Source organism: Chroicocephalus ridibundus, chromosome 9 (genome assembly GCF_963924245.1).
Source record: "Chroicocephalus ridibundus chromosome 9, bChrRid1.1, whole genome shotgun sequence".
NCBI lineage: Eukaryota > Metazoa > Chordata > Aves > Charadriiformes > Laridae > Chroicocephalus > Chroicocephalus ridibundus.
Window position 1 is genome coordinate 48,622,833 of NC_086292.1, and position 27,408 is coordinate 48,650,240.

General features: G+C 52.0%; 1 protein-coding gene across 1 annotated transcript; it reads left to right on the plus strand.

The window, feature by feature from the left end:
• Positions 1-5,686, plus strand: SKOR1 (SKI family transcriptional corepressor 1). Its single transcript, XM_063346384.1, has 9 exons — positions 1-307; positions 1,150-3,137; positions 3,228-3,324; positions 3,738-3,845; positions 3,952-4,023; positions 4,245-4,319; positions 4,397-4,471; positions 4,913-4,978; positions 5,101-5,686. Exons 2-9 carry the CDS (start codon positions 1,167-1,169, stop codon positions 5,196-5,198), a joined length of 2,562 nt encoding a protein of 853 aa, XP_063202454.1. The 5' UTR covers positions 1-307; positions 1,150-1,166; the 3' UTR covers positions 5,199-5,686.
• Positions 5,687-27,408: the final 21,722 nt, after the last annotated feature.

Here is a 27,408-nt window from a genome sequence, read left to right on the forward strand (position 1 = left end):
TCAATGTGCAGCGTCTCCAAGTACGGATCCGGATCCTCCCTCGGTGGCGCGGCTGGTCACTCGCTCTTGTTGCATCTCGCCCGGGCGGACGCGGCGGCGGCGGCGGGGCGGGCGGCGGCCCCGAGGCGTCGGTGAAGGGCGCGCCGCTGCCCGCCCGCCCCGCGCCCCGGCGGCTGCCCGCGGGAAAGGGCTCGGTGGGGACGGGCCCCCCCCCCGCCCTCAACCCCGGCTGATGGCGGCCCCGGCGCCGGGCTGCGGCCCCTAGCCCCGAGGAGAGCCTGCACGTCCAGCCGGGCTCCACGGAGCGGTAAGTGGGAGCGGATGGAGGGGATGGGGATGCGGGGGGGGCCGCGGAAATCGGGACGCGTTTTCGGGAGACGCTCCCCGTTATTTCGTGTAATTACCACGGAAGCGGCTTACCGCCGTGAGCCCTCCCCGCTAAGCCAATTTGCCCGGCTCGCTGCTGCCCTTCTGCTGCTACGTGCTGCGGGACCTGCCCGCCCCGGCCCCTAATCCGCCCGTTCCTAATCGCCTGCCGGAGACACGACAAAGGGGCTCCCGGCCAGCCGCGCCCGCCGCCCCGCTCCGCCCGCCCGCGGGCACCGAGCGGCAAGTTTCGGCCCGCCCGGCCCGGCCCGGGGCTCGCCCCCCCGCGGCCCTGCCGCCGCGGGACGCGCCGGTCGCATCCTCCGGCGCCTTTCGTTGGAGCCCGCCCGGGGCTCGCCGCAACGGGCGACCCGGCACGGCTCGGCGAGCCGGCACAAAGGGAAGGGACGCGACACCTCCCGGGGACCCGGGGCTGGAGTGTGGGGTGACACCCCCCCTCCGGGACGCCCTTGCCCCGGGCGGCCGCTGTCGCCGAGCTCCCGGGGCCGCCCGGCCGCGTGTCCGCGCCCGGCGGCGGATGCGGCGGGGTTCGGTACCGGCGGCCGCGGCGCGGGGGATGCGCTACGGCTCCGCCAGACCCCTCCGGCCGGGCCGCCCGCGGCGGGGAGGGTCCTGCGGCAGCTCCCGGGGGGCTCCGGGCAGGGCCCGGCAGCGCCGAGCGGGACTGGCCGGGGCTCCGGGAGCGGTGGGCCGGGCGCGGCGGCGGCGGCGGGGCCCCGGGAGTGCTTCTAACCCGCGCCTTTCTCCGATTTTGTTTTGCAGGGGCGTTTTGGAGGGGAATGGAGGCGATCGCCAGTCAGATGGGAAATGGGAGAGATGCAAGCTCCTCCCCAAATTCAAAGCAAGAGCTGCAGCCGTACCAGGGCTCCAATACCCTCAAGCCCAACCAAGTGGGTGAGACCTCTCTGTACGGCGTGCCCATCGTGTCCCTGGTCATCGACGGGCAGGAGCGGCTGTGCCTGGCGCAGATCTCCAACACGCTGCTCAAGAACTACAGCTACAATGAGATCCACAACCGGCGGGTGGCCCTGGGCATCACCTGCGTGCAGTGCACGCCGGTGCAGCTGGAGATCCTGCGGCGGGCCGGGGCCATGCCCATCTCCTCCCGCCGCTGCGGCATGATCACCAAGCGGGAGGCGGAGCGGCTCTGCAAGTCCTTCCTGGGCGAGCACAAGCCGCCCAAGCTGCCCGAGAACTTCGCCTTCGACGTGGTGCACGAGTGCGCCTGGGGCTCCCGGGGCAGCTTCATCCCGGCCCGCTACAACAGCTCCCGCGCCAAGTGCATCAAGTGCAGCTACTGCAGCATGTACTTCTCCCCCAACAAGTTCATTTTCCACTCCCACCGCACCCCGGACTCCAAGTACACCCAGCCCGACGCCGCCAACTTCAACTCCTGGCGCCGCCACCTCAAGCTCAGCGACAAGACGGCCACCGAGGAGCTGTCGCACGCCTGGGAGGATGTCAAGGCCATGTTCAACGGCGGCACCCGCAAGCGGACCTTCTCCCTGCAAGGGGCGGCCGCCGGCGGGCCCGGCGCCGGTTCCCCGGCCGCCAAGGCCGCCTTGCACCCGCCGCCGCCCGCCGGCCCCGAGCTGGCCCCGGCGCACAAGAGCCTGCGCTGCAGCGGGCAGGAGCCGGCGGGCGATCGCGGGGCGCTGGGGCTACCGGCGGCGCACGGCGGGGCGGCGGGGGCCCACGGCGGGGCGGGCGGGGTGCGCAGCTACCCGGTGATCCCGGTGCCCAGCAAGGGCTTCGGGATGCTGCAGAAGCTGCCGCCGCCGCTCTTCCCTCACCCCTACGGCTTCCCCGCCGCCGCTTTCGGACTCTGCCCCAAAAAGCAGGAGGACGCGCTGGGCGGCGCGGGGGGCGGCGAGGCGGGCAAGGGCGGCGCGCTGCCCCCCGGCATGTTTTGGGGACCCCCGCACCCCCACCCGCACCAACCGGCCCAGCCGCCCCACCAGCCCGGAGCCGCCAAGGACACCGGCGTCTACCCCTCCTTCCCCGTCTTCTGGCCGGCCGCCGGCAGCCTGCCCGTGCCCCCCTACCCGGCGCAGAGCCAGGCCAAGGCGGCGGCCACCGCCGTGGTGGTGGCGGCGGCGGCGGCGGCAGCGGCGGCGGCGGCCGAACCGCCGGGTTTGTCGGGCCGGCACGGCGAGCTGGAGGGCTCGGAGCCGTCGGGCAGCGGGAGGAGCAGCGCTACCCCCCAGGAGGGCGCCGGGGCGGAGGGCGAGCGCTGCCCCAGCGCGCTGTCGCGGGCGGCGGGCGAGGAGGAGCGCTCCGGGGACGAAGCGCTGCTCCCCCCGCTGCCCCTGCCCAGGAAGGGCAGCTACCTCTCCGCCTTCCGCCCGGTCGTGAAGGACGCCGAGAGCATCGCCAAGCTCTACGGCACCCGGGAGGCGTACGGCGGCGCGGGCCCCCGCGGCCCCGGCTACCTCTCCCCGGACTTCCTCAGCGAGGGCAGCTCCAGCTACCGCTCGCTCTCCCCCGGGGGGGACACGGCCGAGGAGCCCGAGGTGGACGTGGAGTCCAACCGCTTCCCGGAGGACGAGGAGGATGACGCCGCCGCCGCCGCCCCCCCCGAGGGACGGGAGCCGCCGCCGCCCCGGCTGCTGGCCGGGACCGAGGAGCCGCCGCCGCCGCCCGCCGGGGCCGACGGGCCCGAGGAGAAGGCGGGCGAGCCGGCGGCGGAGGAGGGCGGCCAGCCGCCCGACGGCAGCCCCGAGCGGAGCAGCAGCAGAGGCGCCTACGAGGTACGGGGCGTGGGGGGAACTCTGCCCTCGGGGGTGACCGCGGGGCCGGCCCCGGGGCCCCCGCCGCCGCCCTGACTCCCTCTTTTGTAGGTGTACGCGCCGGACAGGGGGGAGCACCTGCAGCCCCTGAAGACCGCCGCCTCCCTGGGAGCCCCGGCCGCCTACTTGTGCACCCCCGAGGCGAAGGGTAAAGGGGGCCGGGGGGCGGGAGGCCGGTGCGCATGGATGGCGCGGCCCCGGGCGCCGCTCCCGCCGGCTGCTCAGCCCCGGGGGGACAACGGGGCCGCCGTTTTCGTTTTGGGGGATTTCGGGAGAAAAGAGAGCGCAAACGGTTTCCGGATGGGGGCCGGGGCTGGGCCCTCCCCGGGCCCGGGGATGCCGCCGTCGGCCGGGGCCGGTGCGGCGGGGATGGGCTGGCGGGGCCGCACAAGGCACGGCGGGGCAAAGCTCCTGCCAGCAAGCTACTTTCCAATAGCAAAGCGATTAGGATGTCCGCTAAGAAGGTTTTAACGAGGGCTTTGTCCGTAATTATGTAATTAAGGATATATCAGGACCATACTTTCATTGCTTATGGTTGAAAATCGGTTTATTACCTTTAAGAGCAAGATAAAGAAGACAATCACTCCGCGGCAGAGGATTTAGAGACCAGAAAATCCTATCAGGACCAAAGGAATGTCTCGCATCCCAGCCCTGTAAATACCGACAGAGGTAAGCACCGGTCCGCGCTCCGCCGCGGCCCCTCCGCGGGGCGATGCGCGGTCGGCGGAGCCCCCCGCGGCGGGGCTGACGGCCCTCTGCCCCCCCGGCCCCGCAGGAGAGGACGGCCTCGGCATGGATGTCGCCGGGACGCAGCTGGTGGAAAAGGACATCGAAAATTTGGCCCGAGGTGAGGCGGGGGCGCGTCCCGCGGCGGGGTGGGGGGCTGCGGGGGCGGGGAGGGCTGTCGGGACCCCCCGGCCTCTCTCCGCGGCTCGAGGTATTTGTGTTTTCTGCAGGAGTGATTAACTCCTGTGATTAATGTAACGTAATGCGATTAGCGGCGCGCTGAGCCGCCTCCATATGGAAAAGTGCGGGGTCCCCTCAACCCCGCCATGTATTTTTAAACAGACGAGTTGCAAAAACTGGTCCTGGAGCAAATGGAGTTGAGGAAAAAGCTGGAGAGGGACTTCCAGAGCCTGAAAGGTACCGCCGATCCCCCCCCCCCCCCCCCGCCGCCGCGCCCCGGCCGGGGAGCGGTGCTGACCCCCCTGTCCCCGCAGATAACTTCCAGGACCAGATGAAGCGGGAGCTGGCGTATCGGGAGGAGATGGTGCAGCAGCTGCAGATCGTCCGAGGTACGGCCCGGCCGAGGCCATCCCGCAATTATTCCTTTTATTTTTTATCTCCTTTTTGTCTCTCTCCTTTCTTTTTCTTTCCTTTTTCTCTTTTTTTCTTTCTCTCTCTCTCTTTTTTTTTTTTTTTTTTTTTTTAATCGATATCCCTTCGTGCACTCGTCTCGGGATTTCGAGCCGCCCCGCAAAAACGGCTGCGAGGCATCATTACACGGGAGCGAATGAACCTTCCCTCTCGCAGCAATTTCCACCCGGGCTAAATTAAAAAGCGAGGCGTAAAATTACCTGGGAAGCCGTGCCCGCCTTTGCGCGCATCCCTCCCCGTATTCCCTCCCCCCGCCACCCGCGCTGCCCTTCGGACCAGCGCATCCTCGACGGGGCGGCCGCGCTCCCGTCCCGTTCCCCCCCCCCGCGGCGCGTTGTGATGCTCTCCCCCCATCCCAGATACGCTGTGCAACGAGCTGGACCAGGAGAGGAAAGCGCGCTACGCCATCCAGCAGAAATTGAAAGGTACCGGGGCAGGACGGGGGGGGGGGGGCACAGACGTCTAAGAGGGGCCGACACCCTGCCTCTCCCCGCCTTTCCCCGCGTGGGGGGGGGGGTCCGGGGGTGACGGCTCTGTCGCTTTGCAGAGGCCCACGACGCGCTGCATCACTTCTCCTGCAAAATGTTGACCCCGCGGCACTGCACGGGGAACTGCTCCTTCAAGCCGCCGCTGCTGCCCCAGTGAGCGCCCCCCCAGCCCCCCGGAACCCCCCACCCCCCCCCCCACCCCGAAGCCATGCGGGCAGAGCCCACACAAGCCATTTCCACGAGGAGACACTTGTACATAGAGGACTCGGAGCCCGTCTTTCCTCGGACTGGCAATACGGCGGGGAGCGGCCCCGGGCCGGCCGGAGGGGGAGCCGGGCCCCCCCCCCTGCGCCCCGCGCCCCCTAGGGCCCCCCCGCTCCGCCTCTCCCATCCCTCCCTGTGTGTCCGCTTCTTCATCCCTTGTCCAGACTGGAAACAAAAGTGGCTATGTGCAATGGATATAAATGTACTGTGATTCTCTTGGTACAGTATTTGTTGGATTTTTATTTATTTATGATGTATATTTATTCCCCCCCCCCCGCCCCCTCCCTCGGGCCCCCTCCTCCCTCACCATCCCATTGTAAATTCATGGATGTAACGGCACTTTAACGGGCGGTCCGCGACTCCGGAGGCAGAACAACGCTCGCCCGCTCTGGGGAGAGACCCCTCTGTACGTGATTTTGGTTCTTTAATAAAAACCGACTTTAAGAAGCCGCCTGGTGCGTGGGGCTGGCCCGGGTTGCGGGGGCCCCACCCCGGGCACGCCGCGGGAGGGGCTCGCACGGCCCCCCCGGGCCCGGGGCGGGCCGACACCGGGTGCCGCAGCCGGGGGGGGCCGCCCGCTCCCCTGCGAAGTTTCCCTTTCCCCCTCCTCCTCCGCGCCGCAGCCGGGAGCTCATTAATGCCCATTTATATGCTCGTTTCACACATGAAAGTATTACATTAATGAGCTCTGAGAGCGGGTGTGGAGGTGCTCGCACACCTATTAGCCCTAAATACCTGGTTTCAACCCAGGATTAACCTAGCACGACATCTCGGCGGGGCGGGGGGGATGCACCTTGCGACCGGGGTCCTGGGGCGCTGCGGGGGCGGGAGGGACCGGGGGGAGTCACATGTCGCCCCGCGGTCCTGCAGCATCACCGGGGCTGCCGGGGCCGGGGAGGGCGGGATGCTCCTTGCCGCGGGGGCCGGGATGCGCTCGGGGGAGGGGTGGGGTCTACGCGTTGCCCACCCCGGCGATGCCCGCGGGGCTGCTGCGGTGCGAGCCGTTTTACCGGGAGTTCCGCAGCGCGGATCTGTCGTAATTAGTTTCTGGGACTCTCATTAAGCGGAGCAGCGGCGGTTCCGCGGCCTGGGCCGCCACCGCGTGGGCGCAGACGGTGCTGCAGCCCCCTCTTCACCCCCCCCCCCACCGCCCCCCCGGCTCCTCCAGCGGGCGCGATGCGCCGTGCTCCGGCCCGGCATCCCCTCCCCGCCGCCCCACAACGGCTGCGGGGCCCGATCCGGCGGCACCCGGCGGGGATGCTCGGCAAAGGGACGGGACCGGCTGCTCCTGCACGGCCGCATCCTGCCGGCGTTTTGGGGCCCGTGTCTGCCCAGCAGCTCCCCTCGCCGACGGGCAGCCCTGGGGGCAGGCCAGGGGCCTCCAGAGGTGCCTCCCAGCCTAAATCCCCCCGGGAGTCTCCGATCAAACCCCGCGGTTTTTATTAGGCATCATCCCCCTCAGCAGTTCAGCGTGGGTCTCTTCTCCCAAGGAACAGGCAATAGGACGAGAGGAAACAGCCCCAAGTTGCCCCAGGGGAGGTTTAGGATGGATATTAGGAAAAAATTTTACACTGCAAGGGTTATTAAGCATTGGAACCGGCTGCCCAGGGCAGTGGTGGAGGCATTATCCCTGGAGGGATTTAAAAACCAGGCAGAACGTGGTGCTTAGAGATATGGTTTAGTGATGGTTTTCGTCAGAGTTGGGTTAATGGTTGGACTCTGTGATCGGAAAGGTCCCTTCCAACCCCGGCAATTCTATGATTCTAAGGTTCTATGGCTTTTCCCCTCGGCAGGGAGGGGACAGAGAATGCCTGACTCTAGGATCAGCTGTGCTGGAGCAGGAGCAGCATCCTCTGTCACCTGTGGGTGAGGGAGATTGTCTGAGCCAGAGTGGACACAGCTGGTTGGGCTGAAGGTTACAAAACCCTTGGGGTGGGAGCACACCTGACTCTCTTGGGCTCTTGTTTCTCAGAGCATCAGGCAAAGTTCTTGTGGCCTGTCTGGGGACGGGCATCCTCGTGAGCTTCAGAAGGTGTCTGCGATATGCAACCCTGAGCGGGAGCAGAGGTGCTGGGGTTGCTGGTGGCACCTCTCATGCAGGTAAACCTATGGGAAGGGGGATCACCTTGCTGGGACATGGAAGGGATGTGTAGACTAGGGAGACGATAGCAAAGAGGTGAATAAAAAGGTAGAGTTGAGCTCTGCAAGCCGAAAGGCTTGCAGGAATGAAATACTTGGGTCTCTTTGGAGCTTGTGGTGGAGCAGCTGAGTCTTTTTCCTTATATGCTTCTCCACACATCTCTAGCTGGGTTGTCACTGGCACGTTGTGGGCTGGGGGTGGCACAGGGAGGACCACAGAGGAGCTTGTTCTGGGTCTCTGACCCTGTCTGCTGGCATGGGGGGGGCGTGTGTTGTGCTTGCTGGCGCTGCCGCACCTCGGGGGGGCTCTCGCTCCTGACCCCAGCCCCTCATCAGGGCCCGCAGCCGGGCTCTGGGGCACGGTGCCTTCCCAGCTCCCGTTTCCCTTGTGCTGGGCTGCCGGAGCCGTGCTCTCCCCAGCAGCTCTCCGTCCAGCCTCCGCCGAGCTCACCTGCCCAGCACACCGTGCGTGGCGGCAGCGCTTACCAACGCGGGTGCAAAAATGAACTATTATGTTGTATTAATATTTTCACACTACTTAGCTCTCATTAAAATGTACTTTGCTGAATTTAATATGTGACTTCAAATGACACAACGTATTAAGTGCTTAATATACTAGAAATTATGAAACTATTATAGTCTAAGTAATATGAAATAATTAGAGTGAATTAAACTTCACCAGCAGAATGAGGGAAAGGCTTCAAATTTTTTCTTCTGGATTTTTTTTTTCAGTCTTAAAATAGTTGAATGCAGTAATAGACCCTGAAAATAAACAACCGGAGTTAGGATTTTTAAATAATTAAAGCAGGAAAAAGCCTGGAGTGTCTGTATTTGAGCCTGCGATGAATTCTGAATTGGGGGAAGCAGAAGGTCTGCTTGCTGTAGCTGATGGAGTTGTTCTTTCAGGCCAGTGGCAGAGCAGCTCCAAGGAGCTGATCACCAAACCTCCAGCCTTGCCAAGGCTTCTCCCCATATGCTATTTTCCTCTTGTACACAAGGCTGTTTATTTGGAGGCAAGCAGACGTGATGGCTCCCAGGAACGGAGCTGTGTCTCTGCTCTGGGTTTTGCTGCCGCACTGCCTCTGAGCTGAAAGTCGCCTTTGCAGAGCAGGTCCCCTCTTAACGGGGGTGCAAACACCAGAGACCCCCACGTTAAAATCGCAGCGCCTGGATGGAGCCTGGCTTTTCGTTTGGAGAAGCGCTTTGAGCCATCGCACTGAAGTTGGGGTTGAATTGCAGACGTTTTTCTCGCAGGAAGGGGGTTGCCCTGGAGCGTGGGTGGATGTGGGGCTGGTAGACATTCTCTGGTGGGTCTGTAAGAGCGACGCAAATCGCCCAACTCATCACTGCCAGGTTTCGGCTGGGTATTTGCATGGAGGTGTGGATGCATGGGACCGTGTGGGACTGCGCTGCCACGGCACGCGTGGTGGGGACCCGCTCGATTGGTGTCTCTCAGGCCCCAAACCTCTGCTCTTGACCCCGTGTGGAGCGGGGTCAGCTTGGATGCGGGCTGTCTCTCCGGCGGCAGCGTGGCCGGATTCCGAGGACGCCAGGAGATGGCGTTCCCAGTGCCGCTCTGCGCAGCGCTCCTCGCTGGAGTTTGTCTGGTTTTGAACTGAGGTGCTGCACAACTTCCATGGAAACTAACAAAATTATCCCTTGGGAAAGCAAGTCTGAGCCTGGGGCGGGGGACGGGACACAGGCAGAGCTGGGCCATCGCCTCCACGAGAGCCGGACCTGCAGCGGAGAAGCTGTGGAGTCCCTCCTGAAGCAGCAGCTTTGGGGGCAGGAGAGCAAAGGGGGGAAAGAGGCGTTTACTGTCGGGTGGGCTTTGGGGTGATGGGCACTGCTGCTGCGATGTGGGATGGTGGCCGTCGGTGAGTTAAAACGTGCTTGCACAATATTCGGCTGGAGGACTTGAGGGGAAGAAAGTGAGCAAGGGGTGGATGTCAGCCCCATCTGCGCAGGGCTGGGTGGCACGGCGCCATGGATGGGCGGCAGTCCCGAGAGGCTGCTGGGTCCCTCGCAGGTTTGCTGATCCCCCCCCGACAGCCCAGGGGAGACGGGAAAAGCAGCCTTCCCACGAAATCCTGGTGTCGGGAGAAACCTGGGCTGAACTGGAGGTCACGGACCTGATCCTGGGGACTAGACCAGCGGTACCGTTACACGTAAAGATGCTCTGTCCTGAAGTGAGGACATTCTTCTGCAAGCGCATAAGGCTCTCAGCAGATTTATGGAATAGTATCAGAGGAATAGTGCTGCACTCAGGTGAACACCAGGAAAGCTAATACTTGAGTTAAAAGTGCCTCCTTGAGGATTATTTAGGTTCCACCGACTGTATCATCAAAAGACACGTTTGCTTGGAAAGTCATCATTAAGTACAAAGAACATACCAGCAAGTATCTTAAAAAGTGTTAACTTTTTTTATATGCCTCTGATTTCAAGGGACTGTTTGCTGTCGGTGACAGGGGGGAAAAATAATCGCCTGAACAATCTTTTAGAAAATGAGTTGTCTAGTCTTGGCCTAGCATGGCCCGTTAGGGAAGATGTGTTTGTAAGACTCATCTGACTTTGAGTGTGCCCTTTCAATGCTGTTTTATCGCTGTATTTAGTATTATCCCAGACTGCGGGCTGGTGAGGGAAAACACAGGGAAAACACTTTCCCTTTTCCAATGACTGTCCAGGCCCAGAGTGGGTCTGGAAACCAACAGGTCGCATCCAGGTTGGAAGGGACCTGTGGAGGGCTCCAGTCCGACCCCTGCTCAAAGCAGGACCACCCTCATCAGGTTGTTCAGGGCTGTGTTCAGCTGAGACTTGGGTATCTGAAGGAGCTCTATGATCTCCCTCCGCTTCCAGTGCTTGACCTCCCTCCTCATAAAATAAAAAGAAGTTTTCTCTATCATTTACTCAGAATTTCTCATTTCCCGTTGCCTCTCGTCGTGCTCCTCGGAGAAGTGCCTGGCTCCATCTTCTCTGCACCGTCCTGTTTGGGACTTGCAGACAGCAGCGAGACCTGCCCTTTGCCTTCTCCTCCCCAGGCTGGACAAACGCAGCTCCCTCCACATCTCCCCACACATCGTGCGCTCCGGCCCCCAAACATCTCGGCCCATCAGGACCCCCAGGTCCCTTCCGGTGACGTTGCTCTCCGTCCAGTCACCCCCCACCTTGCGCTGGCAAGCGGGCTTATCCCGCCCCAGGGGCAGGATGTGGCATTTGCCTTCACAAGGTCCATGTCCTTTCTCCAGCCTGCCCCAGTCTCCCTGAACAGCACTCCTGTCCTCCCCAGCACCAGCTCCTCCTCCCAGTTTGGTGTCATCTGCCAACGCTCTGTCCCATCATCCAGGTGGCTAATAAGGGCAATATTGATCCTGAGGGGTGGCACTGCTCACCGGCTGCCAGTCGGACTTTGTACCCCGAAAACAGCGTTTGAGCCTGGCAGTCTGGCCAGTTTTCCTGCTAGTCTGCTTATCTAGTTCTCAGCAGTTCGCAAGGAGGATGCTGTGGGAAGCCATGCCAAAGGCCTTGCTAAAGTCAAGGTAAATAAACCCCCTTGCTTTCCCCTCATCCACAGAGCCAGCCCTTTCATCACAGAGGGCATCCAGGAACGATTTGTGCCTGGGGAACCTGCGCTGGCTGCTCCCAGTCGCCTTCATCTGAGCCTCTTGGAAATGCTTTCCAGCAGGATTTGCTTCATCACCTTCCTGGGGTGATGTTGGTGAGGCCAACAGTTCTGCACCGCTCTGGAGCCTCCTCCTCCTCACCCAGACCAAAGCTGGGTGTCGTATTTGCTTTTTCCCGGTCATCAGCATTGCTGTGACCTTTGGGGATGATTGAGAGTGACACTGACTCTCAATCAAGAGTGTCCCTTGGGTGCTGCCCGTCTGGCACTACAGATGTCTGTTTGTCCAGGTGGCTGAAGTGGACCCTGAAACGTGCAGTTGTAGCCAAAATCCACCGTAAGCTGCCTCGGCCTCACCTTGGCAAAGGCAAAAGGCCCTTTCTTAGGGAAAAATCCCGGCTATTTCAGGATCTGGCTGGCCTCAAGGGGCTGGGGACAAGGTGTGTGTCTAGTCCTTGCCTGGTTGGAGGTTCCTCCTGCCTTCATCTTAAGTGTTTTGCGTAAATCAGTTTGGTTTAATTTGTGCAATGAAGTGTGTGGCTGGTGTCCTTCGGGTTTAGTTTGAGTATGTGAGGGACAAGTGTGAACAGGCCAGCGAGGAGCCGTACGTAAACAGACTGGAGTGTCCACATGCAAGGAGGTATGGGTTTAATTAAATTGGTGGAGGTTTGGGTGCAAACAAGACTTTCTGCGCTGCCTGGATGAGAGAAGGGTGTACGGCAGGGTAGCTCTGCCTTGCTTACAAAATCACTTATTTATTTTCATGTAACAAAGTGAACTCTGTGGTTTTCTTGGAAACTTAAAACATATTTTCTCTCTCTCTCTTTCTTTTTTTTTTTTAAAGCTGAAAATTCTTTCCTTTGATCTCCTTTCTGACTCTTAATGAAGTTGTGGGATCTGACTTCCCGCGTCGTGCCTGTTGTTTTCGCTTCGCTGCCTGACCGTGGCGGAGCCGGCGCGCGGGGCGAGCTCCTGCCTCTCCCGAGGATTTCACACCTCCTAACACCAGCCCAGCTTCAAAGCAGGCTACAAACACGAAAGGCCCGCGTCCGCCTGCGCGAAGGCCAGGCTTTCATTGAAGTCCGTAAGAGCTGAACGTGCACATCCAAAGGTATAATTTGACACTAACAAATTAATTCTCACTATTTTTCTGTGGACAAATTAAGCTGCTGTTGCCACAGTGCAGGCGGATTAACCGAGGAGGGGGCAGGCGAGTGACACCAGTGCCTGTGCTGGAGAAGGGATATTTTCCAGTCCGTTGTGTGTTGGAGGGGATGATGGATCCCCAAGAGACTCACCCTGGCAGTCTGACTGCCCAGAGCCACTTCTCTCGTGTTGCAATTAAATTAGTGCTAATTGGTAGCCTCGGAAGGGAGCAGCGGGCACGATGCATGGCGCAGATCTTGCACGCAGCGCTGCAGGAGCGCTGGTCCCGCTCTGCTCGCTGCCAGTCAAGGTGCCCTACGGGGGTCTTGAGGTCCGTGACCTTGCCCCCGTCCCCAGCATGTCTTGGTGGTGGGTTCCTCATGCCAAACCCGTCCCGAATTGCCACCGGTGTGCTCTGAGCAGGAGGAGGGGGGCAGGCGGTGCCGCAGAAGCTCTCGCACCCAAGGCAAAGCTCTTCTGGGAGAGGACGGGAGCACCTTTTTGGGAGGCCTTTGCTGCTCCTGCTTGTGCTACTCCAGCTCTGGAAGAAAGAGCAGCCTTCATCTGCTGGGGCTGTTAATGTCACCTTTCACAAGTACTACGCTTGCAAAGGAACCTGCCAAGTATAGCACGTTTTAATTTGCTCTTTTCCCATGCATTCCTGGATTTATGGCTTAGTTCAGTCTGGTTACTGCTCGCTGTATAGATGTAAAGCTCCCTCCAGAGGGTCACTCCACGCCATAAGCTTTGTGGGTTCCCTTGGGGAAGCTGATGTGCTATTCCCTGAAAAGCATCCACCTAAAGAGGGGTTTCGTATTCAATTTTGCAGAAATCTGAGCTCTGAAAGCTGGCAAGGAGATTTGCCTATCCGCTGATTGCAGCTAACAGTCTTCTGTCTGAGCACAGATACGTTACTCTAGTCTCTGTGTGCCTTTAAATGCTTTGTTGTTTTTAGGTAATACGGATTTGTGAACATATTAATTGTGTAAAAATGAAGAAAAAAAACAAAAGAGAGAGAGGGGGAAAAAAAGAACAACTTGGAGAAAATGCATTTTCAGTGATGCCTGCACCAGGTTGAGAAGTACATTTGCAGTTCCTTGCCATCTGTAGCAACTTGTCCAAAGCAAACATTACCAGTCGGTCCAGGTTTGGCTGCATAATTGCCATAAACCATTGCAAGGGCATCCAGAATAGCACAACCCTGGAACTACTTCTAGGATTAGGTCCTACTCCCTTGAAAAATAAACCTTGGCAAGAGCTCAGTTCTCCCTAATAAAAATTCCGTTTTCACAGCTCTAATCAAGTTTTCCAGAGCTGTGGTCCAAATTATAAACTGCATGCAGAATATCTGACCCAGGAGAACAAGATGAAGCTTTTCATTTAAAGCAGTGCCAGGCTGGAAATTTCCAAAGTTCTCAGTGGTTCACCTATGGCAAAACTGTGTACTATGTCCTAATAAACCCGTCCCTTCCACGGCAAAGCTCCATCAGATCCAAACTTCTTGTCCCCGCTCACAGGTGGAAGAGTCTCCTTTGGGGGATTCTTGCAGAAATGGTATCTTTCTTCACAGACTTGTAGATACTTGATTATCTTAAAGGTCTTTTCCAACCTAGACAATTCTATGAGTCTATATTTCTGGATGGATCTCACAGCTAACCATTAATTATTACTTTTTTTTTCACTGGGGAAGGTGGTGGGGAAAAGGGGCAATGGAGCTGAAGCCACCTTGCTGAGTGGGCACCCAGAGTGGCAGTGGTCTCTGTGCTGAACCCTGCCTGCCTGGGTGGCACCCTGTGTCTGCAAACCCCTTTGAGATCCTCCAGAACTGGGGGTTGTTCAGCCTGGAGAAGAGAAGGCTCTGGGGAGACCTTATAGCGGCCTTCCAGGACCTAAAGGGGACCTACAGGAGGGACAGGGAGGGACTCTTGATCAGGGAGTGTAATGAGATGATGTGGGGTAATAGTTTGAAACGGAAGGAGGGGAGATTAAATTGGATATTAGGAAGAAATTCTTGGCTGTGAGGGCGGTGAGCCCCTGGCCCAGGTTGCCCAGAGAAGCTGTGGCTGCCCCATCCCTGGAGGGGTTCAAGGCCAGGTTGGACGGGGCTTGGAGCAACCTGGGCTGGTGGGAGGTGTCCCTGCCCAGGGCAGGGGGTTGGAACTTGATGATCTTTAAGGTCCCTTCTGACCTGAACCATTCTGTGATTCTATGATTCTATGAAAATCGTTCCACCAGTGGTCTTTGCAGAAGATGCTGTGGTTCCCCTAGGATGCCTCCTCATTTGTTACTTGCCTGCCCTCCTCGCCGGCAGCAGGAGGTGTTAGGACATTGTTGGGGTGTGATTGGTGATGACTGTGCGTGTGTGGTCCCGCTTTCCACCCCCCCCAGTAGTACAGCATATCTCTGCACTCACATGAGGGATGCTTCAGAAATATGGGGCTGTCCCCAGGAGGGTTACGAGGACTGGCTGGGTTCGTGCAAGTCATTTGGAGATCAGCGCTAGCTGTTGTAAGAGAACTGCTCGTCAAGTGAACAGCAAAAGCAGTTTTATATTTAATCACTTAAATTGTTTTCTCCCATTGTTTTTCCAGTCTTAGATCCAACTGTCCATCAGTTGCTCTCAATGCAAATGTATTTTTCTTTTTGTGTGATAAATGCTCATCTCGCAATATTGGAAAACAATGAACCTATTAGTGTCTTGAAGAGAGATGATCCAGTTACATGTAACTGTGGGATAAATCTCGGCTGGTTCTGTTGCACAGTGCGCAGGATTCAAGCAATAGATGTTTATTTTTTAAATGCAAATGCAGCAGTGATCCATGCAGCATGGGTCGCGGAGGAACTTGGCCATCAGGAAATGACAGCGGAGTCTGTAGGAGAAAGGAGGAAACCACAGCCACGGTTCATCTTTGTATCTCAGGCTGGCTGGGCTAAAAGATGTACAGAAACATAAAAACCCCAGGCAAGATCGTTGCCTAAATGCTCACGTGGGCTCCTAATTGTGGAAACATGTCGAATTATGTGATACGATGCGGTTATATAACACCTTTTATGAAACTCTTGGCACAAAAACAATGCATAAAAATAACAGATGTGGCAAATCACAACCACGTTCTGAAATCTTTCTGTAGTTCAGTTTAGTGAAAACAATGGACTTGATTTAAATTGGATTCTCCCCCCACCTCTCAAAAGAAAAAAAAGTCCATGGGCAAAGAAATATTTGAAAGAACAGTAAAAAGGCTAAAAGCGCAAACAGGATTTCTCCTAAAGGAATCCGCAAGCGGCCGTTGGCTGCAGGGCAGCACAGCAAAGGCGTGGGGGGGACGGAGGGTCAAGCGCTGCTCGTGTGACTCCCGCTACCTTCAGTGAGGCTTTTCTCGTAAGCCAGGCAAGTAAGATGTGGCCCTGAGATGTGTCCCGAGGGAAGGAATGGTAAACCAGCATCCCCATTAACAACAGAGTATGCAATTGTCTTTCTAGGACCAGCAAAATGGAAAGGGATGCCTGAGATGAACTGCAAATCCTGCACAAGGGAATAACCTGGTGGGTGCCTGGCCGTATCCTCCCGCCTTTCACCACCCCCCGAGTTTTCCAGGGTATCGGCATGTAGGGGATGGGTTTGCAGTGCTCCACAGGAGAGGTCTCAGGCGTCGGGAATGTGGCTTTTCCCATGCTTTTGTGAGGCTGCGTTGCTGATAACAGGCTTCGCCGGTCGCAGCCTGTAATCAGAGCAGAAGCTGCACGCAAGCGAACGCTCTGTAACTCCACCGGGCTGATAAAGAGGAACAGGCTCCAATTAAACACTGACAATTTACTCCTGTTTGTTGTGGTACGCAGTGTCCTGAACACGGGCAGCCCGCAGCTCGGAGCACCTAAAACCCGACCCAGAGCTTTAAACAGTGAGGCAGTGCCGTGCTGCTGCTGTGCGTGGAAGAAGAAATTGGATATTGCTGGGTGGTGTTTGTTTTCTTTTTAATTTTAATCCCCTTTCTGGCTATTAGCTTTTTATACAGTCGATTTCTACATCAGCTGAAGCCGCTGTTGGCATATGGGACCATCCCCGGTACGACAGCTCTGTTATAACCGTGCTTCCCAGAACTGAGTTTGGCCTCAAGTCTGCTCCATAATGTCCTATTAATTCATTATTCATTGTTCGAGAGAGCCCAGATGTGAGTGCAGGACCGACTGCTCGGTTGCTTCTGAGCGATTTGGCTAAGCGGTGCCAATTATTTCTTGGTATCATTTTAAAGAATTTTGGTTCCCAGATGGAAGAAAACTGCAGGGCATCTTCGAAGAAAAAGTGAAAAATAGTATTAATAGCCTATTTTTATTAGTAGAGAAAAGAAAGACCTTTCAGTTAAAGGCTTCCGATTATTAAAAAAAAAAGGAAATTTCAACCGAAGAGAGAACTTACTGTTTTGAAAGAGTTTGCTGGGTGGAGATGTGAAGCTGAAAGGATCTTGTGCAACTCTGCTTTTTAGGTCTAGTACTAAATTCCCCCATTTAGTCCTTTATGTTACCACAGGAAAATCGCTGACAATTGCTGAGGAAACGACTGATTTCTGGACTAGCCGAAAGCACGTGGCATCTTCCAGGATCAGACCCTGACATTTCTGTCTCTAATCTTTGTCCGGAGAGCTGATATTTCTGTAATTCTTCTCATCCTCCAAGTCCTCTGTAAGCGTTAAGTATTTTCGCATACAGCAAATGGAACAATAACGGAGGACTTAATTTCCCCATCTGTCAACTAGTCCTGAACAAATTGTACATCTTTCTCTTCAGAGAGAAATCTTAGGTAAATTAAAAGCTTTAGTGTTCATTTTCATGTAACAGAGGTTCTGAAAGAAATTCTGTCATCACATTTCTAGCTGAATTTTTTTTTTTAAACATGCTACAAATCATGGAAGACATGTTTGTTTGTTTGTTTGTTTTTAACTCGGAGATGGTGGCTCTGTCTTGGGTAACCTTGGCTCACACTGCCCCAAAGTAATGCACATCGCGAGGTCGAAGCCTGAATTTTGGGGGAGCCGATGCTGTTGGTTAAGGATGGTTAGCGGTGTTGGTAAGGGAAAACTGCAACCGGGGGGCTTCGGAGAGGTTGCTCCGCCGGTGCAAAGCTCAAGGGCCATAAGCCTGTGGTGATGCTGCGTGCCCCGTTCTGCCCCGCTGAGGACGGCTGAGCACAGGCTGGTCTTTGTTGCTTCCCAGCGAGGCAGACAGCGTATGGCGTGATGCTGTTTGTCGTGGGCTCGACCCTCCCAGGCCGTACTCCAGCGAACAACGCTACTGACGTTATTGGAGGGTGTGCGTATGGGTCCTGATATGTTGCTTAAAAACACGTTGGTGGGCTTTCGCATTTGCAGGACTTGTTGGTGTTGACTCTGTGCAGGTGATGGCAGCCCTAGGCCACGTATTTCTGCTCTCTTGCCCCTTAACCCTGCCTCTGGAGCAGTTTATAACAAAGGAGGTGCTTTTGGGTGCAGGTTTCCTCCTTCTCCTATATGCAAGTAAGGTTTGTGCTTACTTTCTTGCAGATGTTGTCCATCCCCCACCTTGTCGCCGCCCCAGCTGGCAGGCTCAGATAAGGGATGAATGGAGAGATAAGAAGCTCTTTTCCTTCTCCTCCCTCATCTGGAGCAGCAGCAAATGGTGAGGCTCTGCTTTCAAAATCCCACAAGCTCTGTTAAATACATGGGAAAGTGGCTCCCAAAATGAAACAGGTCACACACAGCCCTGCTCTCTGGAAGACAGATTCATCAAATACAAATCTCTGTTGAAAGAAGTGAAATGAGGAAAAAAAAATTAAAAAAATTAGAAGCAGGTTCCCCTTCTCTTTAGCACCCCACCGTGTCTCTTGGAAAGCCACCCTTGAAGCTCCCGAATAGGTCTACCTTGAGCAAAATCCCTATTATGTGACGTGGCAAAGACACGCCCTGAAAGAGACAGGTTGGAATTTATCTCTGGAGCTATTTCCACTGCAAAACAAAAGGTTTTCTGTGATAGTCCAGAACAAGTGCCAGTTAAAGGGTATGAACTCTTTTCATACTGTGTTCTACTGCAGAATATTACTAGCAAGGTTCATACAAGCCATCGGGAGCTTTTTGCGCCCTTCTGAATTAGGCAGGCTGAGGCAACGTGGTGGTGTAGTCCAGCAAATTGAGAAAGCAGGGCAGATGATAACTTTTTCTTATCGTCTGTCGGCTTATCCCTCGGCAACGCGTTTTTAGAGTGACATCCATGGATGCAGCAATGCATTCATAACGGGACTTGAAATAGCAGAGCACAAGGAAACTGTGGCAGGGCTCTGGCAGGGATCCTCTGGGCTTTACAGCTGGTGTGATTTCTGCTGCAACATGTGCTGCCTTACAAAGGAGGTATGATAGCTTCATCACACCAGCGATAATGAAGTAGAAGAGGACATAAAGAGGCAGCTATTGACTGGCACGGGTCTTCCCTGCGCTGAGCCTCAGCGTCAGAAGCTGCCGCCGCTGCGATTCCAGTGTCGGTATCCATAGCACGAGCTTTAGAGCGGATCAGGTTCAAGTATTTTTGCTGGGTTGTGCCGTCTACTCGCTAGCTTGTGCTGCCAGTAGAGCTGCAGCGGGGATAAATTATGATGTCAAAACAGAGAGATGTTGTCACACAACCATCTCCCCGTCTGGGGTCAAGGTTCTGCTTTATAGCTTGGAAACCCATTAGTCCATTTGAAAGCATATGGCCAAGAACAGTCAAAAAAAAAAGTCTTGTGTGTTTGGGTCAGAGCTACAGACAAAAGGCTCTTTGTGCTAAGAGCTGACAATGACAAATAAAGAGGAACCTGTTGATCTAGGAGAGAAATGGAGGATTATGAAAAGATCACATGGTGAGAAAAAGACCTTGGCTGTTTGTCTGGATGTCAGTCTCGCCTGTCATTAAAATGCTTTCTGCAGCTACGGCATATTTGTTAATAGAAAATCTGTCTCCTGCTCATGTGGTTGGTTTTTTTTTTTTTTTTTTCCCTAGCCTACAAAATGCTACCTGTGCCTAAATGTGCCGCCCTCACGAGACCACATCAGAGAGGTGATATGCTCTTCACTGGATCCTCGCCATGTGTTAGGTATTACACAGAATAATTAATGTTTGCAAGTATCTCTGATAGCACTGGGAGCACTAGAAACAGTAAATGCTTAAAATTAGTGTCTCTCCAGCCATGATACATAAATACAGGACACAAAGAAAACCCAGTAACAAACCCACTATAATTCAACAAAGTTATTGGAAGTAAACCAAAAACTATGTCTAATGCTAATAATAAGCATATTTCCCAAAGGTAACATTTGATTTCTATCCAAAGCCAAACATATTTGAAGCTCTGCCTGAATGTCGTTGCGGAGCAGATTAACTGGGACAGTTTAATCTGCGAATAACTTTGTAAAGCCTTCAGCCAACTCTGAAGAAATAGCAACAGTCTTGACAAGACTGGGCTACAAAACACTTCACAGATAATGCGTTTTTTTCACAGTAAGTCTGGAGAAAACAGAGAACGGCTTTGGTTTTGTGGCACGCACATCTGGCAAGCGCGGATTTCTGATCGGTGTGCAGAGAACATGCTGAACAGAAATATTTATATTGAACATTGATGGGCTGCCTAAAATGACCTCCAGAGTCTATGAAGTGCACCATAGATTTTTAAAAAATCTATTATAGCCCATTATGTTCTGGAATGTATCCGAGTCCATCATCGCAGAGAGCGCCAGCAACTCTGCATTTGCTGTAGTGGAGGAGACCTATGGAAACGCGTTTAATTCAAAATAAACGGGGGGTGGGGAGGAAATAACAGCATGTTTTTTCTCTGGTTTTATTTATCTTCACAGCTGAAGAGACTGCAACGGGAAGGTGACTGGAAAATGAAACACAAAGGGAAAGGTCCCTTGCTGTTCTTTAAGCACTGGTTTGAAATCAATGCAGATAATGCACTTGGAAGGACTGTCTCATTTACTGGTTTTCAGTAAATTGCTGGGCTGTGCTTCCCAGTGATAATGTGATAGTCATGCCTGTGCCAGTAAGAATATAATTTAAAAAATAATTAAAAAAAGGTAAAAAAAAAATCCCCCAACCAGCGTGCAATTCCTTGCAAGCAGCATTTGTATAGTTTAGCCTGGGATGCCCTGAATTCTATACACTGACCAAGAAACATCTCGGGCTGCTGGTTATCCCTCCTGGTGGTACAGCGCAATTCTCAGTTCTCTGCAGCTTGTTCCAGAGACGCAACAAACTGTACTTAAATACGGTATCCTCCTGCAGCGCGAAATGCCCACTCCTGCCCACTCCAGCCTGGCACAGCCAAGGTGTTTTCTAACCACTGCTCTTCCTTCTACCTTGGCCATCTTGATTTTTCACCGCTGGTAGTCGGTGATACACTCACAGTGACTTCAGTGCTACTGGATTAGGTTTAGGGTCCAATTATCCTCATTAAAAGTATAAACTAATAATTCATAGTTCAAAGTAGGTTTGCTATGGACAGCACCACTAGGGATTTAGCGCATGATACTGGAGTTGGTGCTTAACGTTTTCTTTTAATAATATTTTTTTAACTGGAGGCAGACCTATTTATATATGCTTTGGGAGAATAATTTTATGGGTAAATATGATCTTTATTAATATTTTTTTTGTTAATTCATTGATGTTAGTAAAGAGCTTTGAAGATGAAAGCACTGTATGCAATAAATATTAAGATTATTCCAACTTATTTTAATGTTGCCAGCATTCCAGCTCCATCATCTTTCATCCAAGAATCTCAAAGTACTTTCCAAATGGTAATTAATTTCCTCTCAACAGTCCAGGGAGATACCTATTATTATCATCCCCATTTCACAAAGGAGTCATTCCGAGCGCATTCTACCCCATGACTTGGTCAAAATCGGGGAATATGGCAGGAGTCTATTTGGCAGTGATCCAAAATATTCCTGACTCCCGTTCTCCTGTTCTTGTTGCTAGACAGCATTCCCTTCTTGGGAGTGGGCTGTGACACTCACCCGCATGGTGCTTGCCTGCCTTCCTCAGGTGCTTCTACTGGTAGCTCTTAAAACAAAACAAAATAGACAACGATAACATGCCACACCCAGGACAGGTGAGGAAATAAAAACTCTTCAAAATCAGCATTATCACAGTTATTAGTTTTACTGAGTGGGCTAGGCTGAATTTTCAGCATCTTTTCAGATGCAAGAGTAAACCTTGACTGGATGCTATTTTAGAGTCCTACTGTGGAGTCATAATCTTATAAGCCATAGTCAAATGACAATTAACATACAAACATTTTCTCAAATGCAGACGGTGGTTCGAGAGTGCAAGGAAGCGCGAAAGATGTGAGCTAAACAGCACGTGCTGCAGCTGAAACTTCTTCTAAGAACACTCTCCCCAAACCAGAGGCTAAGTTAATGGTGAGACGAGAAGACCATTTAGAGACAGCATGACTCCAGCAATCCATGAGAACAATGCAAAGTTAAAAAATAGCAGTATTGACTGGTGGAAAAACAACATACATATAATTTTCAGGTAATTACTACAGTATAATTAGCTCTGTTGTTTTTGTATGAGCCATCTGAAATGAACTCTACTTGCTATTGGAACTCAACTTTACTTACAGTGTTCCGATGACTACAGTGATTCTTTAGAAATAGTGAGTAGGTAAAAAATAAAGATGTGAGTACTTTATACCAGATACCATCTTTGTGCCAGCGGGCACAGCCTCGCTGCTGGCATTTTATTCAGCATTTCATCCACCCCTACTCTGAACCACTGTAGGCAAGATAGGAGCTAAAGAACTGGAGAAGATGAGCGTAATCTGCTCCTATACTGTCTACATTACTACCATGTGTGGTCCATAATGGAAATTGTAGGACAGGGAGGAGGAAAGAGACTCAAGTTGTAACAGGTCTCTGTCTTTTTCTAAATCACTGTATGTGACCGATGCCCCATGCAGAATTGTTATAAATTAGGATTGTATGAAAGTGTGGGTATTTTACATGTACTGTGCAAGTTGGAGGAAAAGGGAGAGTAACATGTAACATCATAACAAGGACTTACTCTCCGGCAATGTTCTGAAAAATTTAGCACCTTCGTTTTTTTATTATTTTACTCTTTTTTTGCCACGGAACTTGGCTTATTAGGAGTTATTTAGTATCTGTAGAAAGTAACTTCTTAAGCTCTGGGTCCTTTCAGTCTTACATAAAATCACTTTAATTGGAACGAAAAAGTTTATCGGAGTTAAAACCTGGTTTTGTTGATGCTGGAAGTCTGTACAGCTTAATTAAAAGTCTGCCTCACCTCTTGGAAGATATTTTGGAAATAGATGTAGCTTTCTGTAGTTTTCCGTCCTTGCATTTGAATAGCTCTTGGCCGGTATCAAGCTTCTGAACCATCTGACACTCCAGGTTATTACTTGGGTTTGGTACGGCATCATGCACTTCACAGCTCACTATGGATCAGCAGCCGCCTGTTGCAGTTGCTTTTTACTCCTTCTTGTTCTGCATCGACACATTATGAAAATGGGTGCTAACGACAAAAAATCCCAATTGTGATTCAGCAAAGTGGAATTTTGTTGACAAAAATCTGGATTCAACTCAGCCAAATGAAATGCTTTTACAAGTGTAGATGAGTGTCTCAGGAATGACCATTTCTCAGAGAAAAAACTATTCTAGCTTTAATTTAAAAAAAAAAAAGACGAAAAAGATAGCAATTCAAATAAAAACCCAGAGAAAAGTGAACAAAGGTACTTACAGAACTAGATTCATTCAACAGTGGCAGTTTTCCTGGAATAAAAGTTACAGAAGTTAATGTTAGGTAAGTTAAACCAAACGCTGCAAGGCCAGCAGGATGCTTTTACCTTCTCGGCTTGGCCTGCCTGTCCCGTGTCCGCCTCATTTCGATGCAGAAAGCAGCCCCCTACGACAGCAAACTCCTCTAGTGTAAATGAGTTCTGCTGTTGAGAAAACTGTCATTCCGTATAAAATTAAACAAGGCGTTTTTCATGCTACCTCTGTGCCTGGTTTGGAGGTAAGCCGGGCACTTTTCTTTCCCTGCGCCCGTGCTCGATGAAGGTGCAAAACCTGAAAGGGTTTGATTGCAAGCGACGGCCGTGATCCGTCGGCTCTGTGCAGTGGGGTCAGGCACCGGTGGCGAGGCTGAGCCCCAGGGGAGACAAGCCGGGAGACCCCATTCTGTTCATCCTCACCTTAAAACCTAGTCTCCATTTGCCATGCCTGATACTTCATTTGACACAGTCCAAATATAGAAGAGCTTAATTATGAAGGACAGGCCCTAAGAACGTTAGCGGAGTGCTCTGAGCAAGCACATATCAGCCATTGATATTGGAGCGGAAAAGGCTAAGCAAATAGTTTTAAAGAATGGGCTAATTGTTGTGCCTATTACCATTGTCTTGCAGCTGCAAAGCTTTGTATAGCAGTAAAGTACATCGGGAGCTGAGCTTGACTTGGAATGTGTAATTCCAGGCAGGGAATACAATATCCAGGGCATTTAAATATCAAGGAAGGCAATTAAAATTTTTAAAGATTTGCAAAAATGGCACTGGGGAAAGAGTTTGTGTCGTGGCCATGGGAGGCTTCGAGTACTTGGTGGTGTAAACTGCACTCATATGTGTACAGCAACAAGGCAAGTTGATATTTAAGAACTGAAAAAACAGGAAATACGCAAATGAAGCTGGGATGTGTCACGCTGTAACGCTGCATATGTAATTAAAGAGTATAGTAACTCATTTACATATGCTTTCCATATTGCAATAACATTGTTATGCCAGGAGATCTAAGGATATAAAAGATGTGACATTAACAAAATAGTCCAGTATCTTTCTCCAATTTAGGACTTTAAGTGATTAAGTCCCCCTCTCTAAGTTTTAATAACACAGGCAGCAAAGATGTAATGAACCTTCCTTTTCTAAGTAAGTAGCAGCCGTTGTTTTGGGCCAAATTTGAGAGGTGATGGGAACATAATATGATATAATTTAATATAATATTGCACTTGGATGTGAATTTAGGGGGAGACGTGTGTACCAGCCAAGTCTCAGTCACTCAACGATGCTGAACTTACTATATAGCATATTGAGCAATGCCACGTATATTGTTTAGAAAGAATTAATGGACTTACTTTATCTGATATACTGGCTACTCCATTTTCTCCACATACATCCAACAATTTTCACTAAAATGTACCTCCATGACTTTTTTCCTTCCCCAGAAAAGGCTATTTCAGTGACACATCTAAATGCTTTTTATGCCTCCAACAATCTCAGGAATAAAAGGTGTTTTTAATGACTTGGTTACACTTTTCTATCAAGAAACAGAGTCATTGAGAATCTATTTTTAAATAACTTTTAAAGTTATATTCAGGATCAAAAGTGCCTCCCCGTTATTTTTGAGCAGAGAGTAAGTTTGGATCATTAGACAAAAAGGGAAAAGTCTTGGAGACTTGGACTAATGAAAACAGCATGTTAGTAGAAAAAATGCATATCTGTTTTAAAAACGTTATTGTGTCTGAACATGGTTTTAAGCAAGTGAGTTATGTGACATGATACATTTTTGGGGAGGTTACAGAACGGGAAAATAGAAGAAATGGCGGTGGAAGGTAGGTTCTGGAAGTCGTTTGTTTTGCTGCAATATGGCAAAAAGGGGGAAATGAACTCTTGAAAATTGGGAACTGAAAATATCAAAGATGTGAATGGTCGAGGAAAACCCTGATCTTTATTTTTCTCTCCTCCCTTCCCCCCATCCAAAAAAAAAAAAAAGTTCTAAAGAAAAAATATTGTTGTTTTAGCTCAGAAACAGAGGTGACTGGCAACCGGAGACTATTTTGGAGGTGTTCTTACCTGTTCTGCTTGCACCCCAGCTGCAGTACCTGATGGGCATGCTCTTCGGAAATGAAGACAGAGTCGTGACAGATCTGAGTGTTGCCATCCCTTCCAGGGCTGCGGCAGAGCTGGAGCAAACTGAGAGCACCTTTGAAAATTACTGTGTGTTGACAAAGTCTTTTCTTGGCAAAGAAACCATCATCTAAGTCTCAGGAGTAGAGAGGAACAAAATTTCATTACATGTAAATAATTGTCTAAAAATAGAAGCACAGATTGCTTTTCACATTAAGTTCCTTCTTCATACTAAAGTATATGCCGCATTAAAAAAAGAAGTGACTATCAGGAGTCCAAACTGAGAAATAAAGGGCCTGTACGAGCTGCGTCTGTAAAAATACTTACTTAGGGCAAACTACTTCGAATTGAATATTCTGTATCCTCTAAGTTTGCTTCCTTATTTTAATATATCTGAAGACATTCTCAGCCTGTTTTATTTAAGGCAAGTTTTGAAAGAGGACACTGTGGTTTATGGCCATGTGTCAGGTTTGATAGTGTTATGCCATGATTTAGCAAAGCACTTAAGCACATGTCCACATCCCACTGAATTTGGTAGGAAGTGAAGAAGCAGAAAAACTGTTTGCTGTGCAGCAAGCCTCTTTCAGGGGGGAAAAAAAAGCAATTGGAAAAAAAAAAATTGTCTTTATACAATTATAGATCGTTTCGCCACATTCTTTAAACTAGACACAGACTCGTAGATCATATTATATAATGATTATTAAACATATTCAATCATTCAAAACGAAGTATTCTAAACTGGGCTGGTTCAGACCACTGAAATAGATCAGCTAATTATGGTACATGTGGGCGTACTGGGTAGTCATCTGACTCTTATTTTTTTAGATATCTTGCCTAGCGCCCTGCCCCCTCCCCAAACCAGCATTTTAGGCACTATGATAAGTCTTCATTACATGCAGTATTAAGCCGGAGTATTACTTATCAGCCCTTTCTAATTGCTCCTCATTTTCTGAATGCTTCATTTGATATGCTGACGCTGAACTCTGAGAACTGTAAAAGAAATCAATGAGAACTGTGGATACTTATCATATCTGCAATGGGAATGGGCTGTAAGCATGACCCGGAGAAGAAAAGAGCGGTAACAGCGAGGAGTCAGAAGAGGCACCTGCGTTTTCCATCAATCTGGTCTTGAGACCAAGCTGGGGAATGTTTCTGGGCGAAATGCTTTGAAATGAAATGTTTGGAAAGACATGTGGGTTGTTTTCCTTTGTTCAGAGAATCAGGACCTCATATATATTCTTACCAATAAACAGGATGGTATCAAAAAGCTACTTTCTAGAAAGATATTTGATAACCACTATCACATTCTTCCCTCAATGGAAACTACCTAATTTTAAATTGTGGCTAACTATTCAGGTCATATGGGAGACATAAATTATAATTCAGTAATAATCATGAGTGGTAATCTCTTTACCACTGATTCCCTGTGTGGCCTCAAGCATGCTTTCTTTAATCTGCAGAGTGGAGACATTAATGTTTTTTTTTTTTGTCTTGCAGTGCAGATAATATAAGTGCTTTCTGAATGTACGATAATGAATGTTATAGCAGCTATGGAAAAATGGCAGGTTTTGTATCTCTCTCTGTCTCACTTAAAAGGGCGTACAATATTAGCCGTGGTCAACAATATTTTTCCATCCCATGCACGAAGGTAAAGGCCAAGTGGAGAAAGTATCATGGCAATCTGTAATGACAGAGTGACACACAGGTAAAAGGAAGTTGAATCAAGCTAAGGTGTGCGACTTAAATGCTGGTATTTAAGCTGACCGACTTCACAACTGATGCAGTCATCTTGCCGGGTAGCATTTTTGCTGTGTATTTCCCCCCTCTGCATTATCTAAGATCTGCTGTTGTAAGAACCCACATTTTACCCCAAAATGATACGACGCAGGCAAGTTTCGATCCTAAAGCTCTGCTCTGATTCTGTGGGCCCTCCTAAAAACACTTTGTATTGCTTTTCCGAAGTAGGAGGCAAACCCGGGCGAGCTCCCGCTGGTTCGCTGAACTTTCCCTGCAGTCCGTGAGGGAAGCACAGCCCCGCTTCGTGCTGCGGTTGGTACGAACCGGCACCCAGCTGATGGCAGGGGACTCCCCCAGCTCGCCCCGCAGCCGCCGTGACCCCGGCCGCGGCCGGGCCGGCGCCGGGCCCTCACCCGCGGCCTCGGCGGCGCCGGAGCCCGGCCGGCCCCCACCGGGGGACCCCAGCCTAGTCCCGCGCTGCTTCACTCCTAAAGCACTTAAAGCTGCGGATTTTCAATTTTCGGAGTTGCAAAATTTAATCAACTAGGA